This window comes from Hypomesus nipponensis, chromosome 2 (genome assembly GCF_054491055.1).
Source record: "Hypomesus nipponensis isolate SF chromosome 2, ASM5449105v1, whole genome shotgun sequence".
NCBI lineage: Eukaryota > Metazoa > Chordata > Actinopteri > Osmeriformes > Osmeridae > Hypomesus > Hypomesus nipponensis.
Genome location: NC_140362.1, coordinates 23,112,693 through 23,135,201, shown reverse-complemented (window position 1 = coordinate 23,135,201; position 22,509 = coordinate 23,112,693). Strand labels below are relative to the sequence as shown.

Genomic DNA, 22,509 nt, shown 5'->3' with positions numbered 1-22,509 from the left:
CACGAAGAAAACAACTAAGTCGACGTCACGTTGATGTAACCGTAAAAGGGCATTATGGGTAACGTAGTGTATAACGTGTCCATACCGCGATGGGTATAGGCTACCAGTCTTCCACGTAATAAAACAAAACATAATTATTTTCTAAAGACAATTTAATTGATAACAAACACTAGCATGGTAAATAACACAGGCAGTTTCAGTGGAAAGCATTTCCGAGCAAACAACTAGTTTAGTGAGAGAGATTCCTTAACTCTTGGCACAGTGGCTGTGGTAGCCAGACGATCTACAGTGGAGTACAACTCTCTAAACGTATGCTGCTGTTGGTTAGGGTTAGCTGTTGGTGTGATATTGTATTTATGTAGAACAGGTCAAACGGGGCCAGTGAACAACCCTCACCCTCCAGACAAACACTCAGCTCTCCTGGTCTGTGTGGCATTCATTTCACCATCAGTTACACCAACCACAGCAGACCTACAAGTAAACAACTTTTCCCAGACACATCGACTTTCCTCATATGCTGAACACAAAACTTGGTCTGTAATTGTAGCTTGGAAAGACAAATACAGCAACGCACTCTCTATCTGGACAATATTCCACGGGCAAGCAGAAAAGCCAAGAATGTTCAACAACATGGCCACAACAGGAAGATCTTGACCTCCAACACTTCAGCAGTGCAGTAAGCCACTTCTGTTCCCGCCAACTTGGAGCAGGTGTGTGCTCTGCTGTTTCTCCCACTGTCCTCTCTCTCCCAGTTCAGCTCGATATTTCATGATCATTAATGATCGTAACATTGGCCGATCCTGACTGATCCAGCAAGCAATCTTCTGCATGCATTAGAATTACAAGTTATGAGAAGACGAATACGGGCTCACTGGGAAGTGTGTCGTTTAATCCTTGTAGTGGTTAACATAAATATATCAAATCAAATACCTGCTAAACCTATATGCTACTGATCTCTTCTATCTACAGTGGCTGGAACCATTGTCTGACTAGGGTTAGGGTGTTATGATAACACTAATTGTTGGCTTTATGATTTTTCTCATTTGTGCCAGGCATTAATAAGTATTCTATATGTAATAGTTTATGTGTATTTCTGTTCAAAGTGCACCCCGTATTCAGGATGAAGACAGGTCTTATTGTTGACTCTCCATTTCTCTTCTGTTTTTGTCTCTCCTCTTTCTCATTATGGGGTGTCCTGCTTATGAGCTGTCCTGCTTATGAGCTGTCCTGCTTATGAGCTGTCCTGCTTATGAGCTGTCCTGCTTATGAGCTGTCCTGCTTATGGGCTGTCCTGCTTATGGGCTGTCCTGCTTATGAGCTGTCCTGCTTATGAGCTGTCCTGCTTATGGGGTGTCCTGCTTATGAGCTGTCCTGCTTATGGGGTGTCCTGCTTATGAGCTGTCCTGCTTATGAGCTGTCCTGCTTATGAGCTGTCCTGCTTATGGGTTGTCCTGCTTATGGGGTGTCCTGCTTATGGGGTGTCCTGCTTATGAGCTGTCCTGCTTATGAGCTGTCCTGCTTATGGGGTGTCCTGCTTATGGGGTGTCCTGCTTATGGGCTGTCCTGCTTATGAGCTGTCCTGCTTATGGGGTGTCCTGCTTATGGGGTGTCCTGCTTATGGGCTGTCCTGCTTATGAGCTGTCCTGCTTATGGGATGCCCTGCTTACGGGGTGCCCATGAGGAGATAGAAGGTGAGAGCCACGATGAGCAGTAGGCAGAACGGAGAAGAGAAGGTCTGGTAGGCTGTGGAGGGCATGAAGATGTCCTCATACTTATAGATGCTGATCATGTGATCACTGACGGGGGGAGCGTCAATGTCATGCCTGGTGATAGAGCCTGGGAGGGGAGAGGGAGGGGAGGGGAGGAGGGGGGGGAGGGGAGGGGAGGGGAGGGGGGAGGGTGAAGAGAGAAAAAAAAGGTGTCAGGAGGAAAAGATAGGCTGTAACGGTTGATTTAGATTCATTTAGGTAAACATTTATTTTCTGTCCATTCACTTCCCAACAACCCACTGACCTTGTATGGCCGGGCCCCAGGCAAACAAGTAGTACCAGGACAGGTGCAGGTCCACCAGAGTCTCCTCGCGGGGGACATACAGCGGGCGCTTGAAGCGACATGTCACCCTGTTGTTCTCAAACAGTCCCTCCTCATCCCGCGCCGGGTTCCTCTTGATCTCTTTGGCCCACTGGCCCACGTTGTAGAAGTGGTGGATACGCACACGCCCGTTATCGTCATGGACACAGCCCATGACATCATCTCCTCCCTGTTAAAGAATAACGTGTTAATTATTTTTTTCAACTTTGTGTTCTTAGAACAACATTGACATGTATTAATTTAAGCAGATACTGTTATCCAAAGCAGTGTACTGTTCCAAGAATATTACAGTAGTAAGTGTCATGGAATTATTTGTATTATGTATGACATGGTGCATTAATAGCTTTCCCCATTTGGAATATTGCAGATTTTCACAGATAAGACAGTGCTAACTTAATGAATCAAATTAATGTAACATCAAGGATGCAAACACCAACAAGGTCAAAGTGTGTGGTTTGATACCATGACAGCAGCTCACCATCTTCTTGTCGGAGGAGAAGCCCACAGCCACCCAGCCGTCTGTGTCTGCGCTCATCTCGTACTCCACATCTGTCCCAATCCTGCGGTAGCTCAGGAAGTAGTCACACGTCTCTGCATCGCAGCCTGGCTTCCCATACCTGCAGAGAGAGAGCGAGCAGACTCACTGACACCTAAAGAAGAGGGAGGAGATCCTGTAGCTTCTGTGAACATGAGCCCTAAGGCATGCACCTGGGAACACAGACACACCTGCACACACACACAGACACACACACACAGACACACAGACACACACACACAAACACACACTGAAATGGTTTTAACCTGATGCAACCCTTGGTTACTCCACAGTCTGTAACCTTGATCCTGGCAAATGGATCAACAGGAGGCGCTGTGGGGAAGGGGTAGCCTGGAGAACAAACCAGCACACATTTAGAACAGCAAAACCAACCTAACTAACCTGACAGTAAAGTAGACAAATGTTTGAGGCCAGGAGATGTGTGGGAAAGATTGTGCATGCCCTTTTAGAGAGAGAGAGAGAGAGGAGAGAGAGATGGGGAAGAAGTAGGGAGCTGCCCAGGGTGCTGAACGTGATCTATGTTCTGACCATAGAATGGAAAGTTAAGAACTGGCACAAAGACACAGTGGTACACCGAGTGGTTGGCCATGGTCAAATGACCTTGTGTTTACACGTCGACACACCGAGTCATCATTATGAGCCAACGTATACGGTTAGCGTTTACGGTTACCGTAAAGTAATGCAGACTTGTTTGATTGTGTGAAATAGCTCCTTCACCTTGTGTATAAACAAGCTAGTTTACATTAGTGAGACAGAATGGCTGAGTAAAATACACTTCATGGCAATGATCAAAAACGCCTGACATGCTAATGCTGTCACAAATGGTTAGTGTCACCGGGAAGCAAACAGCGCATCCCACAGTGATGCTCACCATCGTCTGACAGATAACGGGACTCCAGAAACTCGGAAGCGAAGGTGCTATATGAGTCCTTGTGAGGCTCTTTATGGCCCGGTTCTCCGTGGTCTCCGTGGCTGGCCCGAAGTGCACCCTCATCGGTGGGGCTCGGATGGACCCCCCACCAACAGCCGTGGTTCAGTAGCAGCGTTAACTGTAGAAGGCTACGCAGAGAGATCATGGCCAAAAGAACAATAAATTCTAGACAAAAGAAAAATCTATCGGAATCTTCATTGTTGATCGTTTTCGAGCTTCTCTAATTTATATGAGAGATTGATCTCGTCATTGAATCATTTCCGCATCGCAAATGCTTGTGTCGTAGCTTGCTATCAAACGAAGAGTGAGGGACGGGTTCAGCGGATGATAAGGTTAGGCTACTAAAACCGGAATTAGTAAGATTTGTAACAGAGCGCTTCTGTTTGGGCAATCCGTTTAATCCCCGTGAGATTCCTTGTTTTGCTGGTCCAAGGCCGCAATATTCAGATATGTGATAAAAGATATCAGACGTAAAAACGAATGGTCTCGTCCAGGTCACTCTGACTCTACCATCATATTCACTCACGATGCCATCCAATAGGAAACCACGACGTCCAGCGGCCGTGATCAATCTATTGGATTTTGAATTTCCTTTTAATTCCAACCAGTAACATTTGTGAAAATATGTTTATTGGCTACTCAGGATGAGTTCCTATGCACCTTGACAGAACCTGGTGTACTCCTGCTATAAGCATATTCTTATCCAAAAGAGTAGAGAGGAAAATAACCTTAAATCAAAAGGAGTAGAGATTGACGGAGAGGTGAAAAGCAACATTATGATTTAGTGAGGAGAGTGACGATAATCTAGTCAATCTAGTCTAAATCCACGTGTGAGTTGTTTAAAACATTGTGTGCAGTGTGCAGAACACCATAACACAACATAAATGTACTGGATTGAAGGGTTCTAACTGTATGTAAATCCTATGCATAATAGCTCGGATAGATCACATGGGTAGGGTCAAAGCTGACCACTGCCCTACACTACATAAGGGTCTACAACCTACAAAGGGTATTTTTTGGAGACGCGTCACTTGAGTGGTGATGTCTGACAATAGGTGTGTTCGACTTAATGCAACGGCGGCGGCGGCACCGACAGTCGGCTGCAGCCGGCTGCCTTGAAGCTGAGAATGCCATTGGCTGCTTCAAGTCAGCCGGGCTGCAGGCGGCTGCAGGCGGCTGCAGGCGACACCGGCGCTGCATGAAGTCAAACACACCCATTGCCACATGGTGGGAGTATAGGAGTTGTAATCCCAGATTTCACAGTGTCTGATCAGCAGGGAACCTGGACAGTGGACACCCTGACCAGTGAGCTGTCGGTATGTGGAAGCAAATCAGTCACTTAATGTTAGAATTTTAAAAAGCATTGAATACTTAATATTGAAATGTATATCATATAACTCATCATTTAACTCATATGAATATAGTTCAATGTAAAATAAAATTCGGCTCAAATTAGAGCAAAAATATATATATATATAATAATAAAAAAATTGGCTTGTATTTTTTAAGATAAAAAAAAAATGATAATCACTGATTTGCTTCCATATGGCTATTTCATGTCCAGTGTTTCATGTAAACATGTACAGTTAACAAGGTCATATCTCTTAAACACAACCGATGTATCCATACAGCTGGTGGTTAGTTACCCTCGTGTGTCAGTCAAGCTCTACTAATATTCAGGTGACAAAAGACCCTGTATGTCCATGACCTAGAGTCCTGCAGAATATCCGAGGGGTTGCTGGGAGAAAGAGGTGAGTCTAAGAGAACCGTTACACCCAGCTGCAGGTACATCTGGAACTGAGCCATTGTGTGAGTACATGGAGGGATGCTCTGCTGTAGAAGACAGGGTGTTGTTCCGGGAGTACAACGGTACTAGGAATGGTTTGCTGGACCCAATGTTAGTTTGCTCCAGGATCCTAATGACTCTTGCTTAGAGACTTGTTGCTCTTGTTGGTTAGTGGTAACTGATTTAAATTGTTGTACTCGCTGTGAAATATTTTTTTTGCTGTTGCTTGCTTTTCTACAGGTACACTTGCACTTCATGTTGTTTAATTGTGTCTTGGGTAACTACATGTTCTTATGGTTTCTTCCCTTTGGCACTTATTTTGGTTGTTCCCAATGTGTGCTTCTTGTTTTGGCTACCCGCAATGTTTTTGGGGCTATCTCGTTGTTATTATTACTGACCTATGCAATTTGTAAAGCTCTCTCTTGGAAGTCGCTTTGGATAAAAGCGTCTGCTAAATGAATAAATGTAAATGTAATGTGTCATGGTCTCCATCAACCTGTAGGGGCTGCTGGTGTAACACTGAACAAAAGACACATTGCTGTATGGAAACAGACTTAATGTCCCTCACTGTACCAGACCCAGCTAACTAAGTGTATGAAGAGAACAGAACAACTGCTAAACCGCGTGTGTGGCGCATGTTTGACACACACTTAGACAACCCTGCACACACAAACCTGTCTCTGACCTGTCCCCATAATCAATCACCTGACATTCTCTCAATACTTCCAATTACCCCCCATTTATCATAGACATATATATGTCTGTGATAAATGGGCACTAACCCTAACTCTATATATGTTTATGATAAATTAGGTTGGGGTTAGGCCATGTCTCCTCTCGTATTCCTTCCTCAGCCCTGTTCCTATCTCTCTCTCTCTCTCTCTCTCTCTCTCTCTCTCTCTCTCTCTCTCTCTCTCTCTCTCTCTCTCTCTCTCTCTCTGGTTTCTACTTTTCTCTCCCACTCTCTATCAGTTCATCTCTCTTTCTCACTTTGTCTCTGTCTTTCTCTCTCACGCCCTATATATCTCGATTTCTTTCACTCTCTATTTTTCTTTTAGTTCATTTCTCTTTCTCTCTCTCATTCCTATTTTCTACCCAATTACCACTCCATGCAGGGGCAGTGCATGCTGGGTTATGAGAGACTCTGGGCATACCTGTCTTATCTTAATAACCTTAAAAGGGATGCTCATTAACACACACAAACACACTCTCTCACACACACAGAGATTGCTGCTCTCACTCCCACATTACAGGATTTAGAAAGAGAGAGTGACACATAGAGAAGGAGAATACGAAAGGAAAGAGTGTTCTGAAAGAATGGAGAGGGAGAGAGGAAAGGCGAGAAGGGAGAGCGATAGAGAGACTGCTAAATGTCAGCACAGTGTCTCTTGGGTCTGAGAGACAAGTGAGTGACAGGAGAACAACGGCCTGCGGATCCATTCAGAAACACGGCCCCTGTGTGTGTGTCTGGGTTTGTTTTTTATTGCAACACACACACACACACACACACACAGTAAGCCCTAAATGTTACGGGGGGACCAGCAGTCATGTGGTTGGATTAGTCATTGCTGTGGTTGGCTTAGTCATTGCTGTGAGTCAATAACGGCCACTTGAGAATTTTGAAAATACTAACCTATTGAACATAGTACTCCTATCTGCTCACTCAAGGTCCTCTGACTCCTCTCTCTATTTAAACCTTTGTCTTTTTCTCTTGCTGTCCTCTCTCTCTCTCTCTCTCTCTCTGTCTCTCTCTCTCTCTCTGTCCTGTCTGTAGTCCTAGTTGGAGTAGAAGATGGTTTGACCAATTGGAGAAGAGTTGATCACATATTGATTCCAACACACACGCACAGACACACTCACATACTTAAAAAGCAAAGTCATTTGTCTCTCTCCCTCACACACGCACGCACACATGCATGCAGGCACACACACACACACAAAGACACACAAACGCACCACACAGGGCTTCATTTAGTAGCCGTCAGAAATCACTTGACTCACGAGGAAGGCTAAGTACAACTGACTCCCCCCCACCCACTCTCCCCACCCACTCACCCCTGTCTCTCTCACCCCTCTCTCACCCTTCTTTCATAGATAAAGTCACACATACACACAATGTAACACATGTAGCTGTCGATTTGCAAACTGTGTTGTGTTCAAATGTTCAATACACTTGATCAATGAATGCAGACATACAATTCTATCCCTGTCTCTCTCTTTCTGTCTCTCCTGTCTCTGTATCTCTCTCTTGTTCTTTACTCCTTTTATTTCTCTTTCTCACACTTCATCTTTTTCCTCCCAGGTAATCAAATTTGACCTCTCCACCCTCCTCAGAGATTTCAGGTTGTTGGCATAGCTTCTTTCAACACAATCTTAAATCCACATGAACATCCCACCAACAATGGTCACCCCCTCCTCACACACACACACACACACACACACACACGTAGGTGAAGCTTTAATTCAGGTCACTGAGTTGAATGCTGCTCCCAACTCATTCACACACACACACACACACACACACACACACAGGAAGCTGGGTCCTCTCCAGAGGCGTGGAGGAGAGCAGGCCTCCATCTCTGGGTGTGAGAATGATAATCTGCTGAGAGACACTCTGGTCCTCAGTGGAATCCTCCATGAAGCAGTGACATTGCAGACACACACACAGACGGAAAGACACTCAGACTGACCCTTAAGCAGTGATTATGGTGTTGGGCCCTGGGAGCTTGGAGCTGCTCTGTCATTAGTCTGGTTAATCAAAGCTCTGCTCCAGGTTAAGCTCCACACCCTCCAGAGACAGGCTGATGAGCTGAGAGCCGTGTCCAGCCTACACAGCTTCGGCCTGGGCTACAGTGACTCCCCCGGCCCTTGCCAGCCCCAGCCACACACGGTAATCTATAACCCTACTCCGGAGTACAGAGCTGAGGCTGGTGCCTTCTGGACACTGTGGACATTCTCTGCATGGTAATGAGACACACACTACCTCACACACACACACTAACACACACACACACACATTCATGGTGGACAGACAGAAACCAAGATTCAGAAACAAGTTCCACATCCGTCAGTGTTAGGGTTAGGTGTTTGGATTAGGGTTAGGGTTAGGAGGTTAGGAGAGTGTAACGACCAGGGTTAGGGTTAGCACCTCGAGGATTTATGGAGACTGGAGAGAGCAGTCCATCACAAACACACCCTCTCTCTCTCACTCACACACACGCATGCCCAGGGGACGAGCACTGTTGTGTCCCTCAGAGACCCTCCAAAGAGGTGTATCTGGGTCTCCTGGCTCCTGATTGGACAGGCCCCCCATCTCCCAGAGTCCCCTGTGAGCTCATTAGCCCCAATCATCATGGCTGGATTACACCCTCAATCTATCACTAATGCACACACACTCACATACTCACCACAACACACACACACACACAAATGCACTCAAACCCACTTTTAGCAGGGTGGTGTGTGATTGTTATCGTAACCAAGGTCAGAGAAATAAAGAGCCCCTTTAGTCTCTAACCCAACGCCTTCAAGACCACACCAGGGAGAGGCAGAGGGTTAGGGTTAGAGGCAGAGGGTTATGGTTAGAGGCAGAGGGTTATGGTTAGAGGCAGAGGGTTATGGTTAGAGGCAGAGGGTTATGGTTAGAGGCAGAGGGTTAGGGTTAGAGGCAGAGGGTTATGGTTAGAGGCAGAGGGTTAGGGTTAGAGGCAGAGGGTTAGGGTTAGAGGCAGAGGGTTATGGTTAGAGGCAGAGGGTTATGGTTAGAGGCAGAGGGTTATGGTTAGAGGCAGAAGGTTATGGTTAGAGGCAGAGGGTTAGGGTTAACGGCAGAGGGTTAGGGTTAGAGGCAGAGGGTTATGGTTAGAGGCAGAAGGTTATGGTTAGAGGCAGAGGGTTAGGGTTAACGGCAGAGGGTTAGGGTTAGAGGCAGAGGGTTATGGTTAGAGGCAGAGGGTTATAGTTAGAGGCAGAGGGTTATGGTTAGAGGCAGAGGGTTATGGTTAGAGGGTTAGGGTTAACGGCAGAGGGTTAGGGTTAACGGCAGAGGGTTAGGGTTAGAGGGTTAGGGTTAGAGGCAGAGGGTTAGGGTTAGAGGGTTAGGGTTAGAGGCAGAGGGTTATGGTTAGAGGCAGAGGGTTATGGTTAGAGGCAGAGGGTTATGGTTAGAGGCAGAGGGTTATGGTTAGAGGCAGAGGGTTATGGTTAGAGGCAGAGGAATGAGGAGGAAAAGGATGAAAAGGAGGTGTGAACAGAATGTACATTTACATTTATTCATTTAGCAGACGCTTTTATCCAAAGCGACTTTCATGAGAAAGCTTTACAAAAGTGCATCGGTCACTGATCATAACAACGATCAAAACATGGCAGGTTGCCAAAATATGAAGCATACATTGTGAAAAACAAATTAATGCCAATGAGAAAACCATTAGAGCATGCAGTTAAACAATTTACAATTAAACAACATGAACCTCAAAAAGTGCAAGAATGTACCTGTGTAAAACGCAAGCAACAATAATATAATTCACAGCGAGTACAAAAAGTTAAATCAGTTACAACTAACCTACAAGAGCAATAAGTCCCTCAATAAGAGTCATTGTGTTCCTGGAGGAAACTAACATCAGATCCAGCAAATCATTCCTAAGTACCGTTGTACTCCCGGAACAAGTGCGAATTAAGCCTTTTCTTGAAGACAGGGAGACAGAGAGGGCCTCATGTACGTACATTTGCAAACGTAGCGCTATTAGCGCCATGGCCAACCCGCAGATTGCGCACACTGTGATACTTCAGTTTACGTCGTATTTACGAAACATGCAAGTCATCGAGAAATCAGCGCCTTTCCCCGCCCACTGTACTGTTGCGAGCATTTAAATGCGCAATTGAATGGGCCTCCTTCTCTCTAACTATCATGGATCAGCCATCAAAGTCTAACCCTAACCTAATCCTAACCACCCCACCACTAATCACACACCCCACCACCTTAACCACGCACCCCACCACCCTAGTCACCCCCTCCCCTGTACACAGTACTAAACAAATACACATTTATTATGTGGCACTAATCATCTTTCACTTAATGAGTCCCTCCCTCCCTCCCTCCCTCCCTCCCTCCCTCCCTCCCTCCCTCCCTCCCTCCCTCCCTCCCTCCCTCCCTCCCTCCCTCCCTCCCTCCCTCCCTCCCTCCCTCCCTCCCTCCCTCCCTCCCTCCCTCCCTCCCTCCCTCCCTCCCTCCCTCCCTCCCTCCCTCCCTCCCTCCCTCCCTCCCTCCCTCCCTCCCTCCCCTGGATGATACATGATACTCCCTGCTTTTTGCTCATCAGCCATTTTATAGATAACAGATAACTGACTTGGAGTGTGTGTGTTTGTGTGTGACTGAGGGGGGGCAGCATTTGACTCAGTGACCTGAATTAAAACGTCACCTCTGCCCCCCCCCCCCCCTCAGTGTGTGTATTGATAATGGTCATTAGCATATTTATGATCATCGCCAGCCTCTTATTGTTTGTGTGGTGCATTAATCTTCATCTGCTGCCTGGCGACTGACAGCTCAATCTAACAGACCATCTCTGGGCACAAGCACACACACATACAGCCTCACTCATACATGCAGCTACACACACACAGCTGCGCACATGCACACACACAGATATGGCTGAGTGGCGCTTTGCCTCCTTACAAGGCACACAGACGGATGCACAGTCACACAGCATGCACATGCAGATCCGAACAAACACACACAGCTGAGAGGACGTCTCACTGCATCTCAGGGGGGGGGGGGGTCACGCCGGGGGGGTGTGATCCCCCCCCCCTGCCCCCCAGCCGTCCGCACAGGTCCAACCCCCCTCCCTTACATTTAGTCAGGAAGAGCCACCAGTTTACATTTAGTCATTTAGCAGACACTCTTGTCCAGAGCGACTTACAGTAAGCACAGGGACATTCTCCCCTGAGGCAAGTAGGGCGAAGTGCCTTGCCCAAGGACACAATGTCAATTTGTCACTGCCGGGAATCAAACTGGCAACCTTCAGATTACTAGACCGATTCCCTAACCGCTCAGCCACCTGACTCCTGACTCCTCGCATAATTAATGTTTCTTTCTTCGGTGCCATAAACTGTGTTTTATAGAGCTTAACTCTAATACACCCCCATCAGACACTATTGATAGCTTTATTAAAACCTCCCAGAGAGAATGTTGTCCCTCCGGTAAATCACTCCTTCCCAAGTTTATGTGAAAGAGAGGAAGACAAGAATGTGCAAGTGAGTGTTAGGTGTGTGTGTGAGAGTGTTGGGTGTGCGTGTGTTTGTGTGTGTGTTGGGTATGTGTGTGTGTGTGTGTCCTGCGCTGAAAGCAGTGCTAACAGTTACGAGGTGAATACTTTATGGAAGCTGTAAAATCTGAAATCCATAATTTGTTAACATGTTCCATGTAAAACAGCTCTAAGTGACGGCGTTTGAATACAAATGCAGATTTGCTTTGTTCAAAGATCAACCATCATTCACTCAGAAGCTCAGTGGAGGCACTGTCTCCTCACCAAGTTAACCCTTCTCATTCACAACAAGACTCCATCACTGTACCACAACACCAGGGCACAAATAGAACCTGTGTAGAAAAACAACATAGTTACTGTAACTTATTAACAGACTATAGCATTTTTTACTCCCTATTAATATTCAATTCAGTTTGTTTCAGTTGTTTCAAGGATAAGTGGTGCATTAGCTCCAAACAATGAAGCCAGATGAGACAATGATTCCAATATGCAGGGTGTGTTCTGTTAGACAACCAAGCACAGTGCAGTGTGTCCGTGACCTGGTTAACCACAGATCCAGGTGATCTACCACACACACACACACACACCCCAACTGTGATTTGGTCATCAGCTTCATTTAGCCCATGATTAACACCCAATCACTGGGCATGATTAAAAACAGGACACTGGTGTAAAAATATGCAATTCATATTTAATATTCCACTAACGAGGGCACAGGCTCCCAAACTGCCAACAAAATAGATATACACCCATAAAACACGCACGCTCACATACATCTCTCCTCTGCCCCCCCCCCCCCCCCACATACACACACACACACACCTGAACATCTCGCTAGCTCTGCCCCATATCTCCCCTCACACCCTGGCCCCTCCCTCTGGCCCTGGTTGGAATTAGAAAACCAAGCCTGCGGTCTCATTAAGTAATTAAGCGTGTCTGTCGGCCCAGTGGCATCTGGGTGCTGGTTATCACCACCACTCAGATCCAGCCTGGGCTCATCACCACCACTCAGATCCAGCCTGGGCTCATCACCACCACTCAGATCCAGCCTGGGCTAGCCTGGCCCCCCACAGGCAGGGAGGGGGGGGGGCACTTTGATAATTTACTGAGGGACAGACAGGCAGATGACAGAGAGAAGGAGAGACAGAGAGAGAAGAGAGACTGACAAAGATGCTGAGTGAGGTTCTCTTTTAGATCTTCATGTTTTACAGTTGAGTGTAAAGTCTGTAGGTCTCCTTGCGTACCTTCCCAATGGTTCCAAATGTGTGTGTGTGTGTGTATAATGTGTGTGTGTGCTCCCTCCTCCCACCAGTGACTCCAGAGGGTCTCTTTATCATCTCGCCTGGCATGGGCCCTAAATCACCACGGTAACAGCCCTCCTCATCATCTCCAGTTAATTCCTCTGTTTGATGAAACACACACACTGACTCTCACACACACACCATACACACACACCGTACTCTCATGGCGTATATGTACACCTCCCTTTATATACAGTGGGTTCATGTGTTTACATTCACTACCCTTGTCACTGCCTGGTTTTGTCCTGAAAAAAGAGAAGTATAACAAGAATCAGAGAGAGTTGAGCACGAGATCCCAACCCTACACTAGGTCCTAACCCCAACCCTACAATAGATCCCGACCCTACACTAGTTCCTAACCCCAACCCTACACTAGATCCTAACCCCAACCCTACAGTAGGTCCTAACCCCAACCCTAATCCTCCTCCCTGCTGAGGGCACACACCCTAACCCTCAACAAGCACCCTCAAAGGCCAAACAAACTTCACAGCAACACACGGGTAGTTAGGAAACTATGCGTCATGTTGTTTATCAAGTCTTCAGGAATGTCAATAACAACAGGTCTATAGCAGGACTGTGGGTTGGGCGATGGTGTTGGTAGGCTGGCAGACACAATGACCTTCTGCTGCGTACATCCTCATAATGACTCCATGACAGTCCGTAAGAAGGGCTTCTAATAACCCACTCCATCCCTCACAGAATCTGGAGCTCCACGTTCTCCTATTGTGAAACTGCAACAAAGCTGAGAGGACAGAGGAAGTGGACATCCTGCTCATCGATCTGCTGCTGGAGAACAATCTCCTTCTGGCTCACATTCACAGATATAGAAACAGTGCAAGGACACACACACATCTACAATCAATGTTAGCAGTGCTTTCGTTCATTAGGCTCTTAGAGGTCTTACACTCACACACACACACACACACTTCTTTAGCCAAAGGATTGGTGCGGGTATTGTTCCGCGGGGCCCAGGGGCAGATGGGTAAACTCGTTACTCTTTTCTTAATTGGGGTTGAGATTCCGTCCCTTTTCCCCTCAGCAACCTCTCTTGGGGAATGCTGATTAATTGCCCTCAGAGTCCTTAGAATGCCCCCCCCCCCTCCACCTCCATAATAATAGCATCCCCCCACCCCCGATACTTACACCCACACAAACTGTCCCTCCCCACAGCCTCAGCCTTACAGAGGAAGGTCTAGTGTTCACAGATGATCAACTTCCATTGGCCTGGTCCCCTTCCCACCCCCATGTCCCATCACCGCCGTAGCCTCAGTGTCACTGGGTCAGCCTGAGGATGTACCCATGCAGCTGGTCTGAGAAAGCCTCCAGGGAGAACTTGTCCTGCACCCTCCTCCTTCCTGCATGTCCCATGTCTCTGCGGAGCTGGGGGGCCCTGAGCAGCTTCTCCATGGCCCTGGAGAAGGCCTCGGCCGTGGGCTCGCACAGGAAGCCCGTCTCCCCATCCGCCACACTCTCCAGCGGTCCCCCCGACTGCACTGCGATGACAGGGCAGCAGCAGTACATGGCCTCCACAGGGACAATCCCAAAGTGCTCCCTGCTGGGCGTGTAAAGCACCGCTGCACTGCCCTTCAGCAGGCTCACCTTCAGGCTGTCCGAGGGGGAACGCAGGAAGGAGACGCAGGCCTCCAGGCCCAGCTTGGCAGCCAGCTCCTTCAGCTCAGCGTAGTGCTGCACGTTTTCGGACACACGCTCGTCATACCCCCCAGCCACCACCAGGTGGAGGCCTGCGGTGAGCCCTGGAGCCAGACGGGCCCTCAGGGCGGCCAGGGCCTCCAAGGCCAGGCCCAGGTTCTTCTTCCTCTCATAGCGGTTGAGGGACAGGAAGGTGCAGCTGGTGCCCTCGGGGAGCAGGCCCTGCAGCCCTGGATCCTCAGTGGGGGTCTGGTTGAAGGCGTGTGTGTTGAGGGAGGGGTACAGGACGTCAGTATGAACCCCCTCCAGACTATGGAAGGTCTCTCTGAAGACCCCGGCTGTGAAGTGGCTGTTCACCAGCACCTGGCAGGAAGCACACAGGGATTAGGACTCGGCAGCTATCCTGGGGGTTCTAGGTGTGCTACTACCCTTCTATCAGCCTCTCTTCAAAATCCACAGTACCTGTGCAATAAAAAGGCTTTCTATTACACACAAGAATCCAAGGCCTGCTGCGCTGTTCAAGCAATCTATGTAATCATCTCAAACCCATGTGATCTTCTAGTTATCATTGACACTAGTCAATTAGACACTAAACACAGCACAGGAGTTATGAGCAGGTCCACACCATGTCAGCCATGCCGGTGGTGATCTCCTCCAGCCAGTCTATGGGAGCGCGGTACAGCCTCCTCAGAGCCCCGCCCCGCCGGCTCAGCAGCTGGTCTGGGAAGTGGCAGTAGAACAAAACCTTCTTCCTGGGACGGGACAGTCTTAGCACCGGGATACACACCGACACCTGTAGGGGGGGAATCAGGTAGGGGGAATCAGAGTGGATTCAGACAGGTGTGTTGTGGTTCACAGGTGTGAGGAAGGCATGCAGGTCTCACCTGGTCACAGACTACCACATCATACTCTACTCCGCTGAGGAACACCAGGTAGAAAGCCAGGTAGATCATCCTCAGGTAGGCACACAGGGCATGCAGATACCCAAACACACTGGTGGGCAGCCAGTCCCCCACACACTCCTGCAGCACAAGACACCATGCCAGAGTCAAACACTGTTGGCCTACTTTAGGAAGGGTAGGAATTCCCCATTTGAGTGTGTGTGTGAGTTTGTTTGTGTTTGAGAGTGTGTGTGAGTTTGTTTGTGTTTGAGTGTGTGTGTGAGTTTGTTTGTGTTTGAGTGTGTGTGTGAGTTTGTTTGTGTTTGAGTGTGTGTGTGAGTTTGTTTGTGTTTGAGTGTGTGTGTTGCAGATACCTACCACATGCAGCTCAGGATCAAGGGTCTCTGAGAAGCAGTGTGTTGGGTCATGGTGGGCTGTCCAGATCTGAACTCTACAACCTCGAGACCTCAGAGCCACAGCTGCATCCACTACCAACCGCTCTGCTCCACCTATACCCAAGTCTGGGTGCAGAAACACCACCCGCGCCATCCTATACACAATACAAACACACCTCAGATACCTTCATACACATAATTTCACACCTGCATAGTACAAACAAATCTAACGACACTATGTGGCCTGTGTATCAAGCACCTCTGACACTAGTGACAGTGTGGAGGGGTAGGCTGCTGCTGTCTGGTTCATTAACGACAACAGAGACAGTCTACTTATCCTCGCTGAACAAAGAATACTAACATCAAGAATGGGCGTACTTTAACCTTTACTAAATCAAGAACATCAATAACTAGCTAACTGAGTACTGTACATAAACCGTACCTGTCATTAGGTGTGCACTGTGCACAGAAAGAACACTAAATAAGCTAGCTAGTTTAATACCCTGGTCCCTGGCTATTCCCTGGATTAGTTAATGCTTGAAATGGATGAAAAATAGTTAAATCTACCTGTATATCCTTGATAATGCCTTGATAATCTCCTCGGTAGAAACCTAGTGCCGACAGAAGTTTCACTTGGTCAATGCAGCAAACTACCTAGTTAAGTTGTCTCAGAAAAACGTGAAACTGTACTGTTTAACCACCGTTGTGGTTCAAATTTTCAACGGCTACAAATGTGGAAATAGCTCTGGGATGAACCAAAATGGCGTCTATTTCCGTGGACACGCAGTTCGAGCTTCCCGTCATACACGCATAGAGTTGCATACACGTCACCACTGTGGGTTTATGTGTCTTTTATTTGCCTGTTGTTTAAACCATGAACAACAGCACACGTTTCTTTAAAAATAAACAACAGTCAACATTTATGAATGTATACATCTAAATACACTTCAATAAAAAAAAATCGCCCCAAACTGAGCACATTCGCTGTTGCATTACTGCCATTTATAGAGACGCTTATCCTAGGACTCCTAATAATGGGTCTTCTGATTTGCAGTCGTGTCCTTCTCAGACAGGCGTCATCTCTCCGAGATCCTCTGGAGTTGTGGCGATTTTCTACCGGACTGCGATTCATTTGACGTGGACATCAGGTTAAAAAACGGTCTCATTTATACACCAGCTGAACATTATCAGACGAATAACCCAATATGGTAAGTTTCTTTATACGTGATTTATTAGTTTATCACCATACTAGTTTGGTTTTCCCTTGCAAGTTGTGCCTGATTTGTATGCTATCCGCAAGCTAGCTGCCACGATAGCATTAATAGTGTACCTAGCCAAGTAGATGGCATGGCTTTTGATCTTACAGTAACATCCTGTCAAAACGATCATATTAACATATTGTCTTAGTCAACACGGACGGAGTTATGGATGTAAAACGTTACAACTTTACCCACTTTGCAAGCAACAAGATCCTGCGTTAAAATACAGACGTGGCTTAAACTGTTGTAACAGATTAGTATGTGAATAACATTACACACAAGTTTTAGATTACGTTTCGCTTTGTACATAATTTTACATTATTCACTAAGGAAATGACTCACTTACACCCGTCTGTCTCTGTTTAATTAGCTACTCTGGTCACAGCAAGGCCGCAGTTTGTACTTGACTCATGAGTCATGTTAACACTAGCTAGATCCACACACTAACACAACAAGCGTACGCAGTGAGACCTACTACACAGTGGTTATTGAGCTGAACATGTATTTGGTCAGTTGTAGTTAACGGTGTCCTTTCTCACACAGCCTGGACCAGCAACAAGTGCTACCAATGTCGGGGCCTCCAGCCGCTCACCCAGCAAGACTGTAGCTCCCCGCGCGGCCGGGTCCACAGTCAGACAACGGTACGCTGCTGGGTGCATACACACACACTTTCCCCTTCTCCATACCCCCACATGCACACACACAAACCTGGAGTTATCTTTACTGGGAGTAAATTACAGTAGACAAATGTTGTAGCTTTAAATGTAATCAGTGTCTAATCACCCCACCCCCCCCACCTCTCATGTCAACACCTACTGACCATATTACAACAATCTGGCTGCTTCCTCATCTGGGTTAGTTGGGTAAAGCAGCCATTAATCATGACTACTGGTAGTGATGTGTTGGGTGTCATGATGTTCTCTCAGAGTAAATGACCAGGAGATACACACACCAGGAGACACGCATACACACACCAGGAGACACACACACATACACGCACACACACACCAGGACACACGCACACGAGGAGACACACTGACTAGAGGCAGGTTTGTCTCTGACGTCCACAAGGTCTGAGGTTAAACAGGACTTTAAAAAAAAACTGTATTAGATTAAACTTCTGTACCGTGTTTATTTTGAGTGTATATGTGAGGATTCATATGTATGTGGAAGCTGTGTACCTGTACTGGATCATCTGAACTAGGCTGAACTGAACCCTAGATGGTGTTGGGCTTATGGCTCACGTGTGTGCATGTATGTGTGTGTGTGTGTGCGTGTGTGTGTTCCACAGGAAAGCGACGAGCAGCGGAACTCGGAGCGCTGGCAGGACCACAGCATCAGCAGGAACCGGGGGCATGTGGCGCTTCTACACTGAAGATTCACCAGGACTCAAAGTGTGAGTACACACACACACAATAAATATATCCAACATTTATTTTCCCCACACAGGTCGGCACACACTGTGCTTGTTACAGTTTCCACACCAACTCTCTCTCACACACACACCTTCCGTTGTCGGGGGGGTATTCATGTTTGAGGAATAACATAGGGTTAGAGGTTTAATGGCTCCGGGGACGAACACCTGACCTCTGACCTGCTGATCCCCACACAACCTAACCTAACTCCTGAGTGTCTGTATGTGTCCTTGCATAATATACTTGTGTGAAATAATTGTGTGAGTGTGCTAATTTCTCTCTTGTTGTCTACACACCCAACCAGTCTTCCTATCCCAACATCCCGTTCAGTTCAGCTTCTCAGCACACCTGAGTATCTCCAGTCTTGGTTGTAGACACAGCGTCACCACAGGAGTGGGCGGGGTTAGGCTGTGTTATTGAGTCTAGCTCGGTGACTGAAAGTACACTGGTGTGTATCGAGCGAGCTGGTGTGTTCCTGTCAGACTCTGGTCTCAAAGCTTCATTAAAAGATCTGCTCTGAAAGGTCAACTCAATTACAGCCTTCTGACTGGGGGAGGAGGGGGCCGAGGGGATGGTTGGCATGGCAATGCTCCTGCTTAGAAATGCCCCCATACACACACATACATACACACACACACATACACACATCCTCCCTCTGGGAGAAGAGCCCTTCTTCAGGTCTCCCTGATGACAGTGACAACCTGTCAGACCCCCCCATTGTAGGGCTTCACTGGAGAGACGAGTCCTGCCTCTCCTCTGCTCCCTTACTGTGTGTGTGTGTGTGTGTGTGTGTGAGAGAGGGAAAGAGAGATAACAAATGTAACCGTGTGTTCCCCTCCTGCAGAGGTCCTGTCCCTGTTCTGGTGATGAGCCTGCTCTTCATTGCGTCTGTGTTCATGCTGCACATCTGGGGGAAGTACACCCGCTCCTAACCTTTCCCCCCTGACCTCGGACCCCTCCTGTTCGGCCTCTTAACCCTAACCTGGACCAAACAAGCAGAACAACGACCCTCGTCCACCCTCCAACACTTACACAAACTGTTTCTATGCATCTCAACAGCAGATATCCATCTGTAGTGATGGTGTTGGTTTTGGTATTTTCCTTGTTGCATTGTCAATGTTCATTTGGAGGAAGTCCCACTAGACTGTAACCTTGCAGCCCCCTCCAGTGGAAGTGTGTCTGGGCCCGCTTTCCCCAGCTGCTGTGTCTGGGTTAAGGTTAGGCTCTCCCCAGCTGCTGTGTGGGGCCCCTGGGTTAGGGGGCTGATAGTAGACACCACCACCACATTTATCTCCTGCCGGAATTAGGACATGAAGAATTTTTTTTTTTTTTTTACATCATTTGTACACAAATGTTATTGTGATATTGCACAATAAAAAATAAAGAACTAAAGTATTTTGCCGTGTGAGTATTTGTGGGGGAGGGAGGCCGAGGTCTTAACAGATATTTGCATTTCCACTGCACCCGTAATAATCTTCCTTTCAGATAGTTCTGATGACGCCTACAGGCATCGTGGGATACCTTGTCTGCTGTCAATCATGGAGCATGTCTGCACCTGCCCCAGAGCATGCTGGGAAACCTGTCCAACACGTGAATCTGCTCCTACCTCCAGCTGGGTTTATATCACACTGTTACACACCTAACCCTTACACACTGCGCAGCAAAAACACAAGGACCCCCTTCTTGTAGAACAAAAGAGGATCATTCAACACTGACCACTTGGAACACACACACATGGCTGGTTTGTTCATGGTGTAAAATAGATGGAGTGGTGAGATCATTGGGTTAGTTTTGATGACATTTATGCAATGGACGATGGGAGGGTAATATTTCTGATTGTATTACATGTATCTGTTGTATTAAAATGTGTTAGTAATCAGAGAGCATGATACCCATCTTGTGGCAGCCCTATGTGAGAAGATGGATTGATGAGTGGACTGATGAATGGATGGACTGTGTTTGATGAAGACCCTGGACTGTGTTTGATGAAGACCCTGGACTGTGTTTGATGAAGACCCTGGACTGTGTTCAAATGAAGACCCTGGACTGTGTTCAAATGAAGACCCTGGACTGTGTTCAAATTAAGACCCTGGACTGTGTTTGATGAAGACCCTGGACTGTGTTTGATGAAGACCCTGGACTGTGTTTGATGAAGACCCTGGACTGTGTTCAAATGAAGACCCTGGACTGTGTTCAAATGAAGACCCTGGACTGTGTTCAAATTAAGACCCTGGACTGTGTTTGATGAAGACCCTGGACTGTGTTTGATGAAGACCCTGGACTGTGTTCAAATGAAGACCCTGGACTGTGTTCAAATTAAGACCCTGGACTGTGTTTGATGAAGACCCTGGACTGTGTTTGATGAAGACCCTGGACTGTGTTTGATGAAGACCCTGGACTGTGTTTGATGAAGAGCACCTGAGAGGTCTGGTGAGGTCTGTGCTGCCAGAGGGGCTAACCTACAGGGGGCGCTCAAGACTGCCCTGTGCTCCTGTCAGTGTTGAGACAGCTGCTCATATGCAGAAGCACACAGACAGTTTCATTATCCAGTAACCAATCTAATGTTCTGCAGTTGTCCAGTATAGTTAATGATGGAAATGCACACTGCTACATCTTATATTGTGTAGCCTATGACTTCTGTGCATACTACTATATCTAGTGTAGGTAACAATTGTAATGTATACTAACATATCTAGAGTAGTATGGGTAATAACTATAATGCAGACTACTACATCTAGTGCAGTCTAGGTAACGATGGTAATGCATGCTACTATATCTAGTATAGTCTAGGTAATAATAATAGATGTATTATTGTCTGATCCACCGAGGTCGTCCCAGAGTGGAAAGAACACCACGCTGACGTGCTTGAGTGTGTGTCAGTTCCCTGGTTCGTAGTGTTTAACGTAGCGTCCAGATCCTGTTCATTAATTCATCCTGTCGCTGCAGTTCTGTTTTCCCAGACTCCCAGCGTTCGTGGCAAATTCAGGCATCCCTGCCATGTAACACCCAGTCCTCCAGCCCAACACGGCACAATGCCAGGCTGCTTAAATATGGAGGAGGCCTGGATGGACCCTTGACGCATCTGACAGCCCAACTCACCCAGTCAGCACACACACCACGCTCCCCTCCACCCCCACCTCCCCACGCCCAGACAGGTGTCGTTCCAAACTGGTTCTGGCACGTTCCACTGAGGCCCACTAGACCTGAAGCATGTTACCTAAAAACTACCTAAAATCTTAAATAATAATAAACTCGTTAATGAAGACAGTAAATTCCTGCCTGTTTAATGAAGACTATGCAAACCTGGATGTGATGTTGCCCTAGTTTTATATTAGGGCCTAAATAGTTCCTTAGAATTCCAGTAGAGGAACACGTCTAACTTTTGATGTTATTTCGCGAGGACTGTGAGACTGAGGAAGAGAGATGATCTGACTGGGTTCAGCTCTGCTCCTGTTCAGATGCAGCCACCAGGCTTCTGAGATGGGTTCTTCTGGAAACTGGAAGGTACTGTGAATAGTCTTCCTCCATCCTGCAACACTGCAACACTGCACAAGAGCTTTATTTGTGCTTTGAACAATTTCCTGTGCAGATGCCAAAACCACAGCCTTTAACTGGGGACGGTCCCATCATACACACACAAACACATACACACACTACCACACACACATACACACACACATCCAGACACACTTACACACACATACACACACACAGATACAGGATGGTGGTGGTATGTAAATAGGTCAGATGTATTTTCTGTCTCTTTTGAGACATATATTCTCAGTGTTCTATGCATGGAGAACAGATGCTGTCACACACACACACTTCTACACGCACACACTTCTACACACACACACTTCTACACACACACACCTCCCGAGGAGAGGAGGAGAGGGAGGAGGGGGGAGAGGGAATATGGGGGGAGGAGGGGGGAGGAGGAGGGGGAGGAGGGAATATGGGGGGAGGAGGGGGGAGGAGGAGGGG

At 47.3% G+C, this 22,509-nt stretch overlaps 3 protein-coding genes across 3 annotated transcripts; 1 reads left to right on the top strand and 2 right to left on the bottom strand.

Moving 5' to 3' along the window:
- Positions 1 to 134: 134 nt before the first annotated feature.
- Positions 135 to 4,139, bottom strand: frrs1l (ferric-chelate reductase 1-like). The gene is made up of 5 exons (XM_084669132.1): positions 3,519 to 4,139; positions 2,893 to 2,977; positions 2,570 to 2,708; positions 2,014 to 2,260; positions 135 to 1,836 (listed from the first exon to the last, which is right to left on the bottom strand). Exons 1-5 carry the CDS (start codon positions 3,721 to 3,723, stop codon positions 1,664 to 1,666), a joined length of 849 nt encoding a protein of 282 aa, XP_084525258.1. The 5' UTR covers positions 3,724 to 4,139; the 3' UTR covers positions 135 to 1,663.
- Positions 4,140 to 14,075: 9,936 nt separating this feature from the next.
- Positions 14,076 to 16,911, bottom strand: alg2 (ALG2 alpha-1,3/1,6-mannosyltransferase). Its single transcript, XM_084669127.1, has 5 exons — positions 16,419 to 16,911; positions 15,835 to 16,006; positions 15,460 to 15,597; positions 15,201 to 15,368; positions 14,076 to 14,938 (listed from the first exon to the last, which is right to left on the bottom strand). Exons 2-5 carry the CDS (start codon positions 16,003 to 16,005, stop codon positions 14,198 to 14,200), a joined length of 1,218 nt encoding a protein of 405 aa, XP_084525253.1. The 5' UTR covers position 16,006; positions 16,419 to 16,911; the 3' UTR covers positions 14,076 to 14,197.
- On the top strand, positions 16,901 to 19,920 carry sec61b (SEC61 translocon subunit beta). Its single transcript, XM_084669128.1, has 4 exons — positions 16,901 to 17,059; positions 17,654 to 17,751; positions 18,402 to 18,506; positions 19,370 to 19,920. The coding sequence occupies exons 1-4, from the start codon at positions 17,057 to 17,059 to the stop codon at positions 19,455 to 19,457; spliced, it is 294 nt and encodes a 97-aa protein (XP_084525254.1). The 5' UTR covers positions 16,901 to 17,056; the 3' UTR covers positions 19,458 to 19,920.
- The last annotated feature ends 2,589 nt before the right edge of the window (positions 19,921 to 22,509 follow it).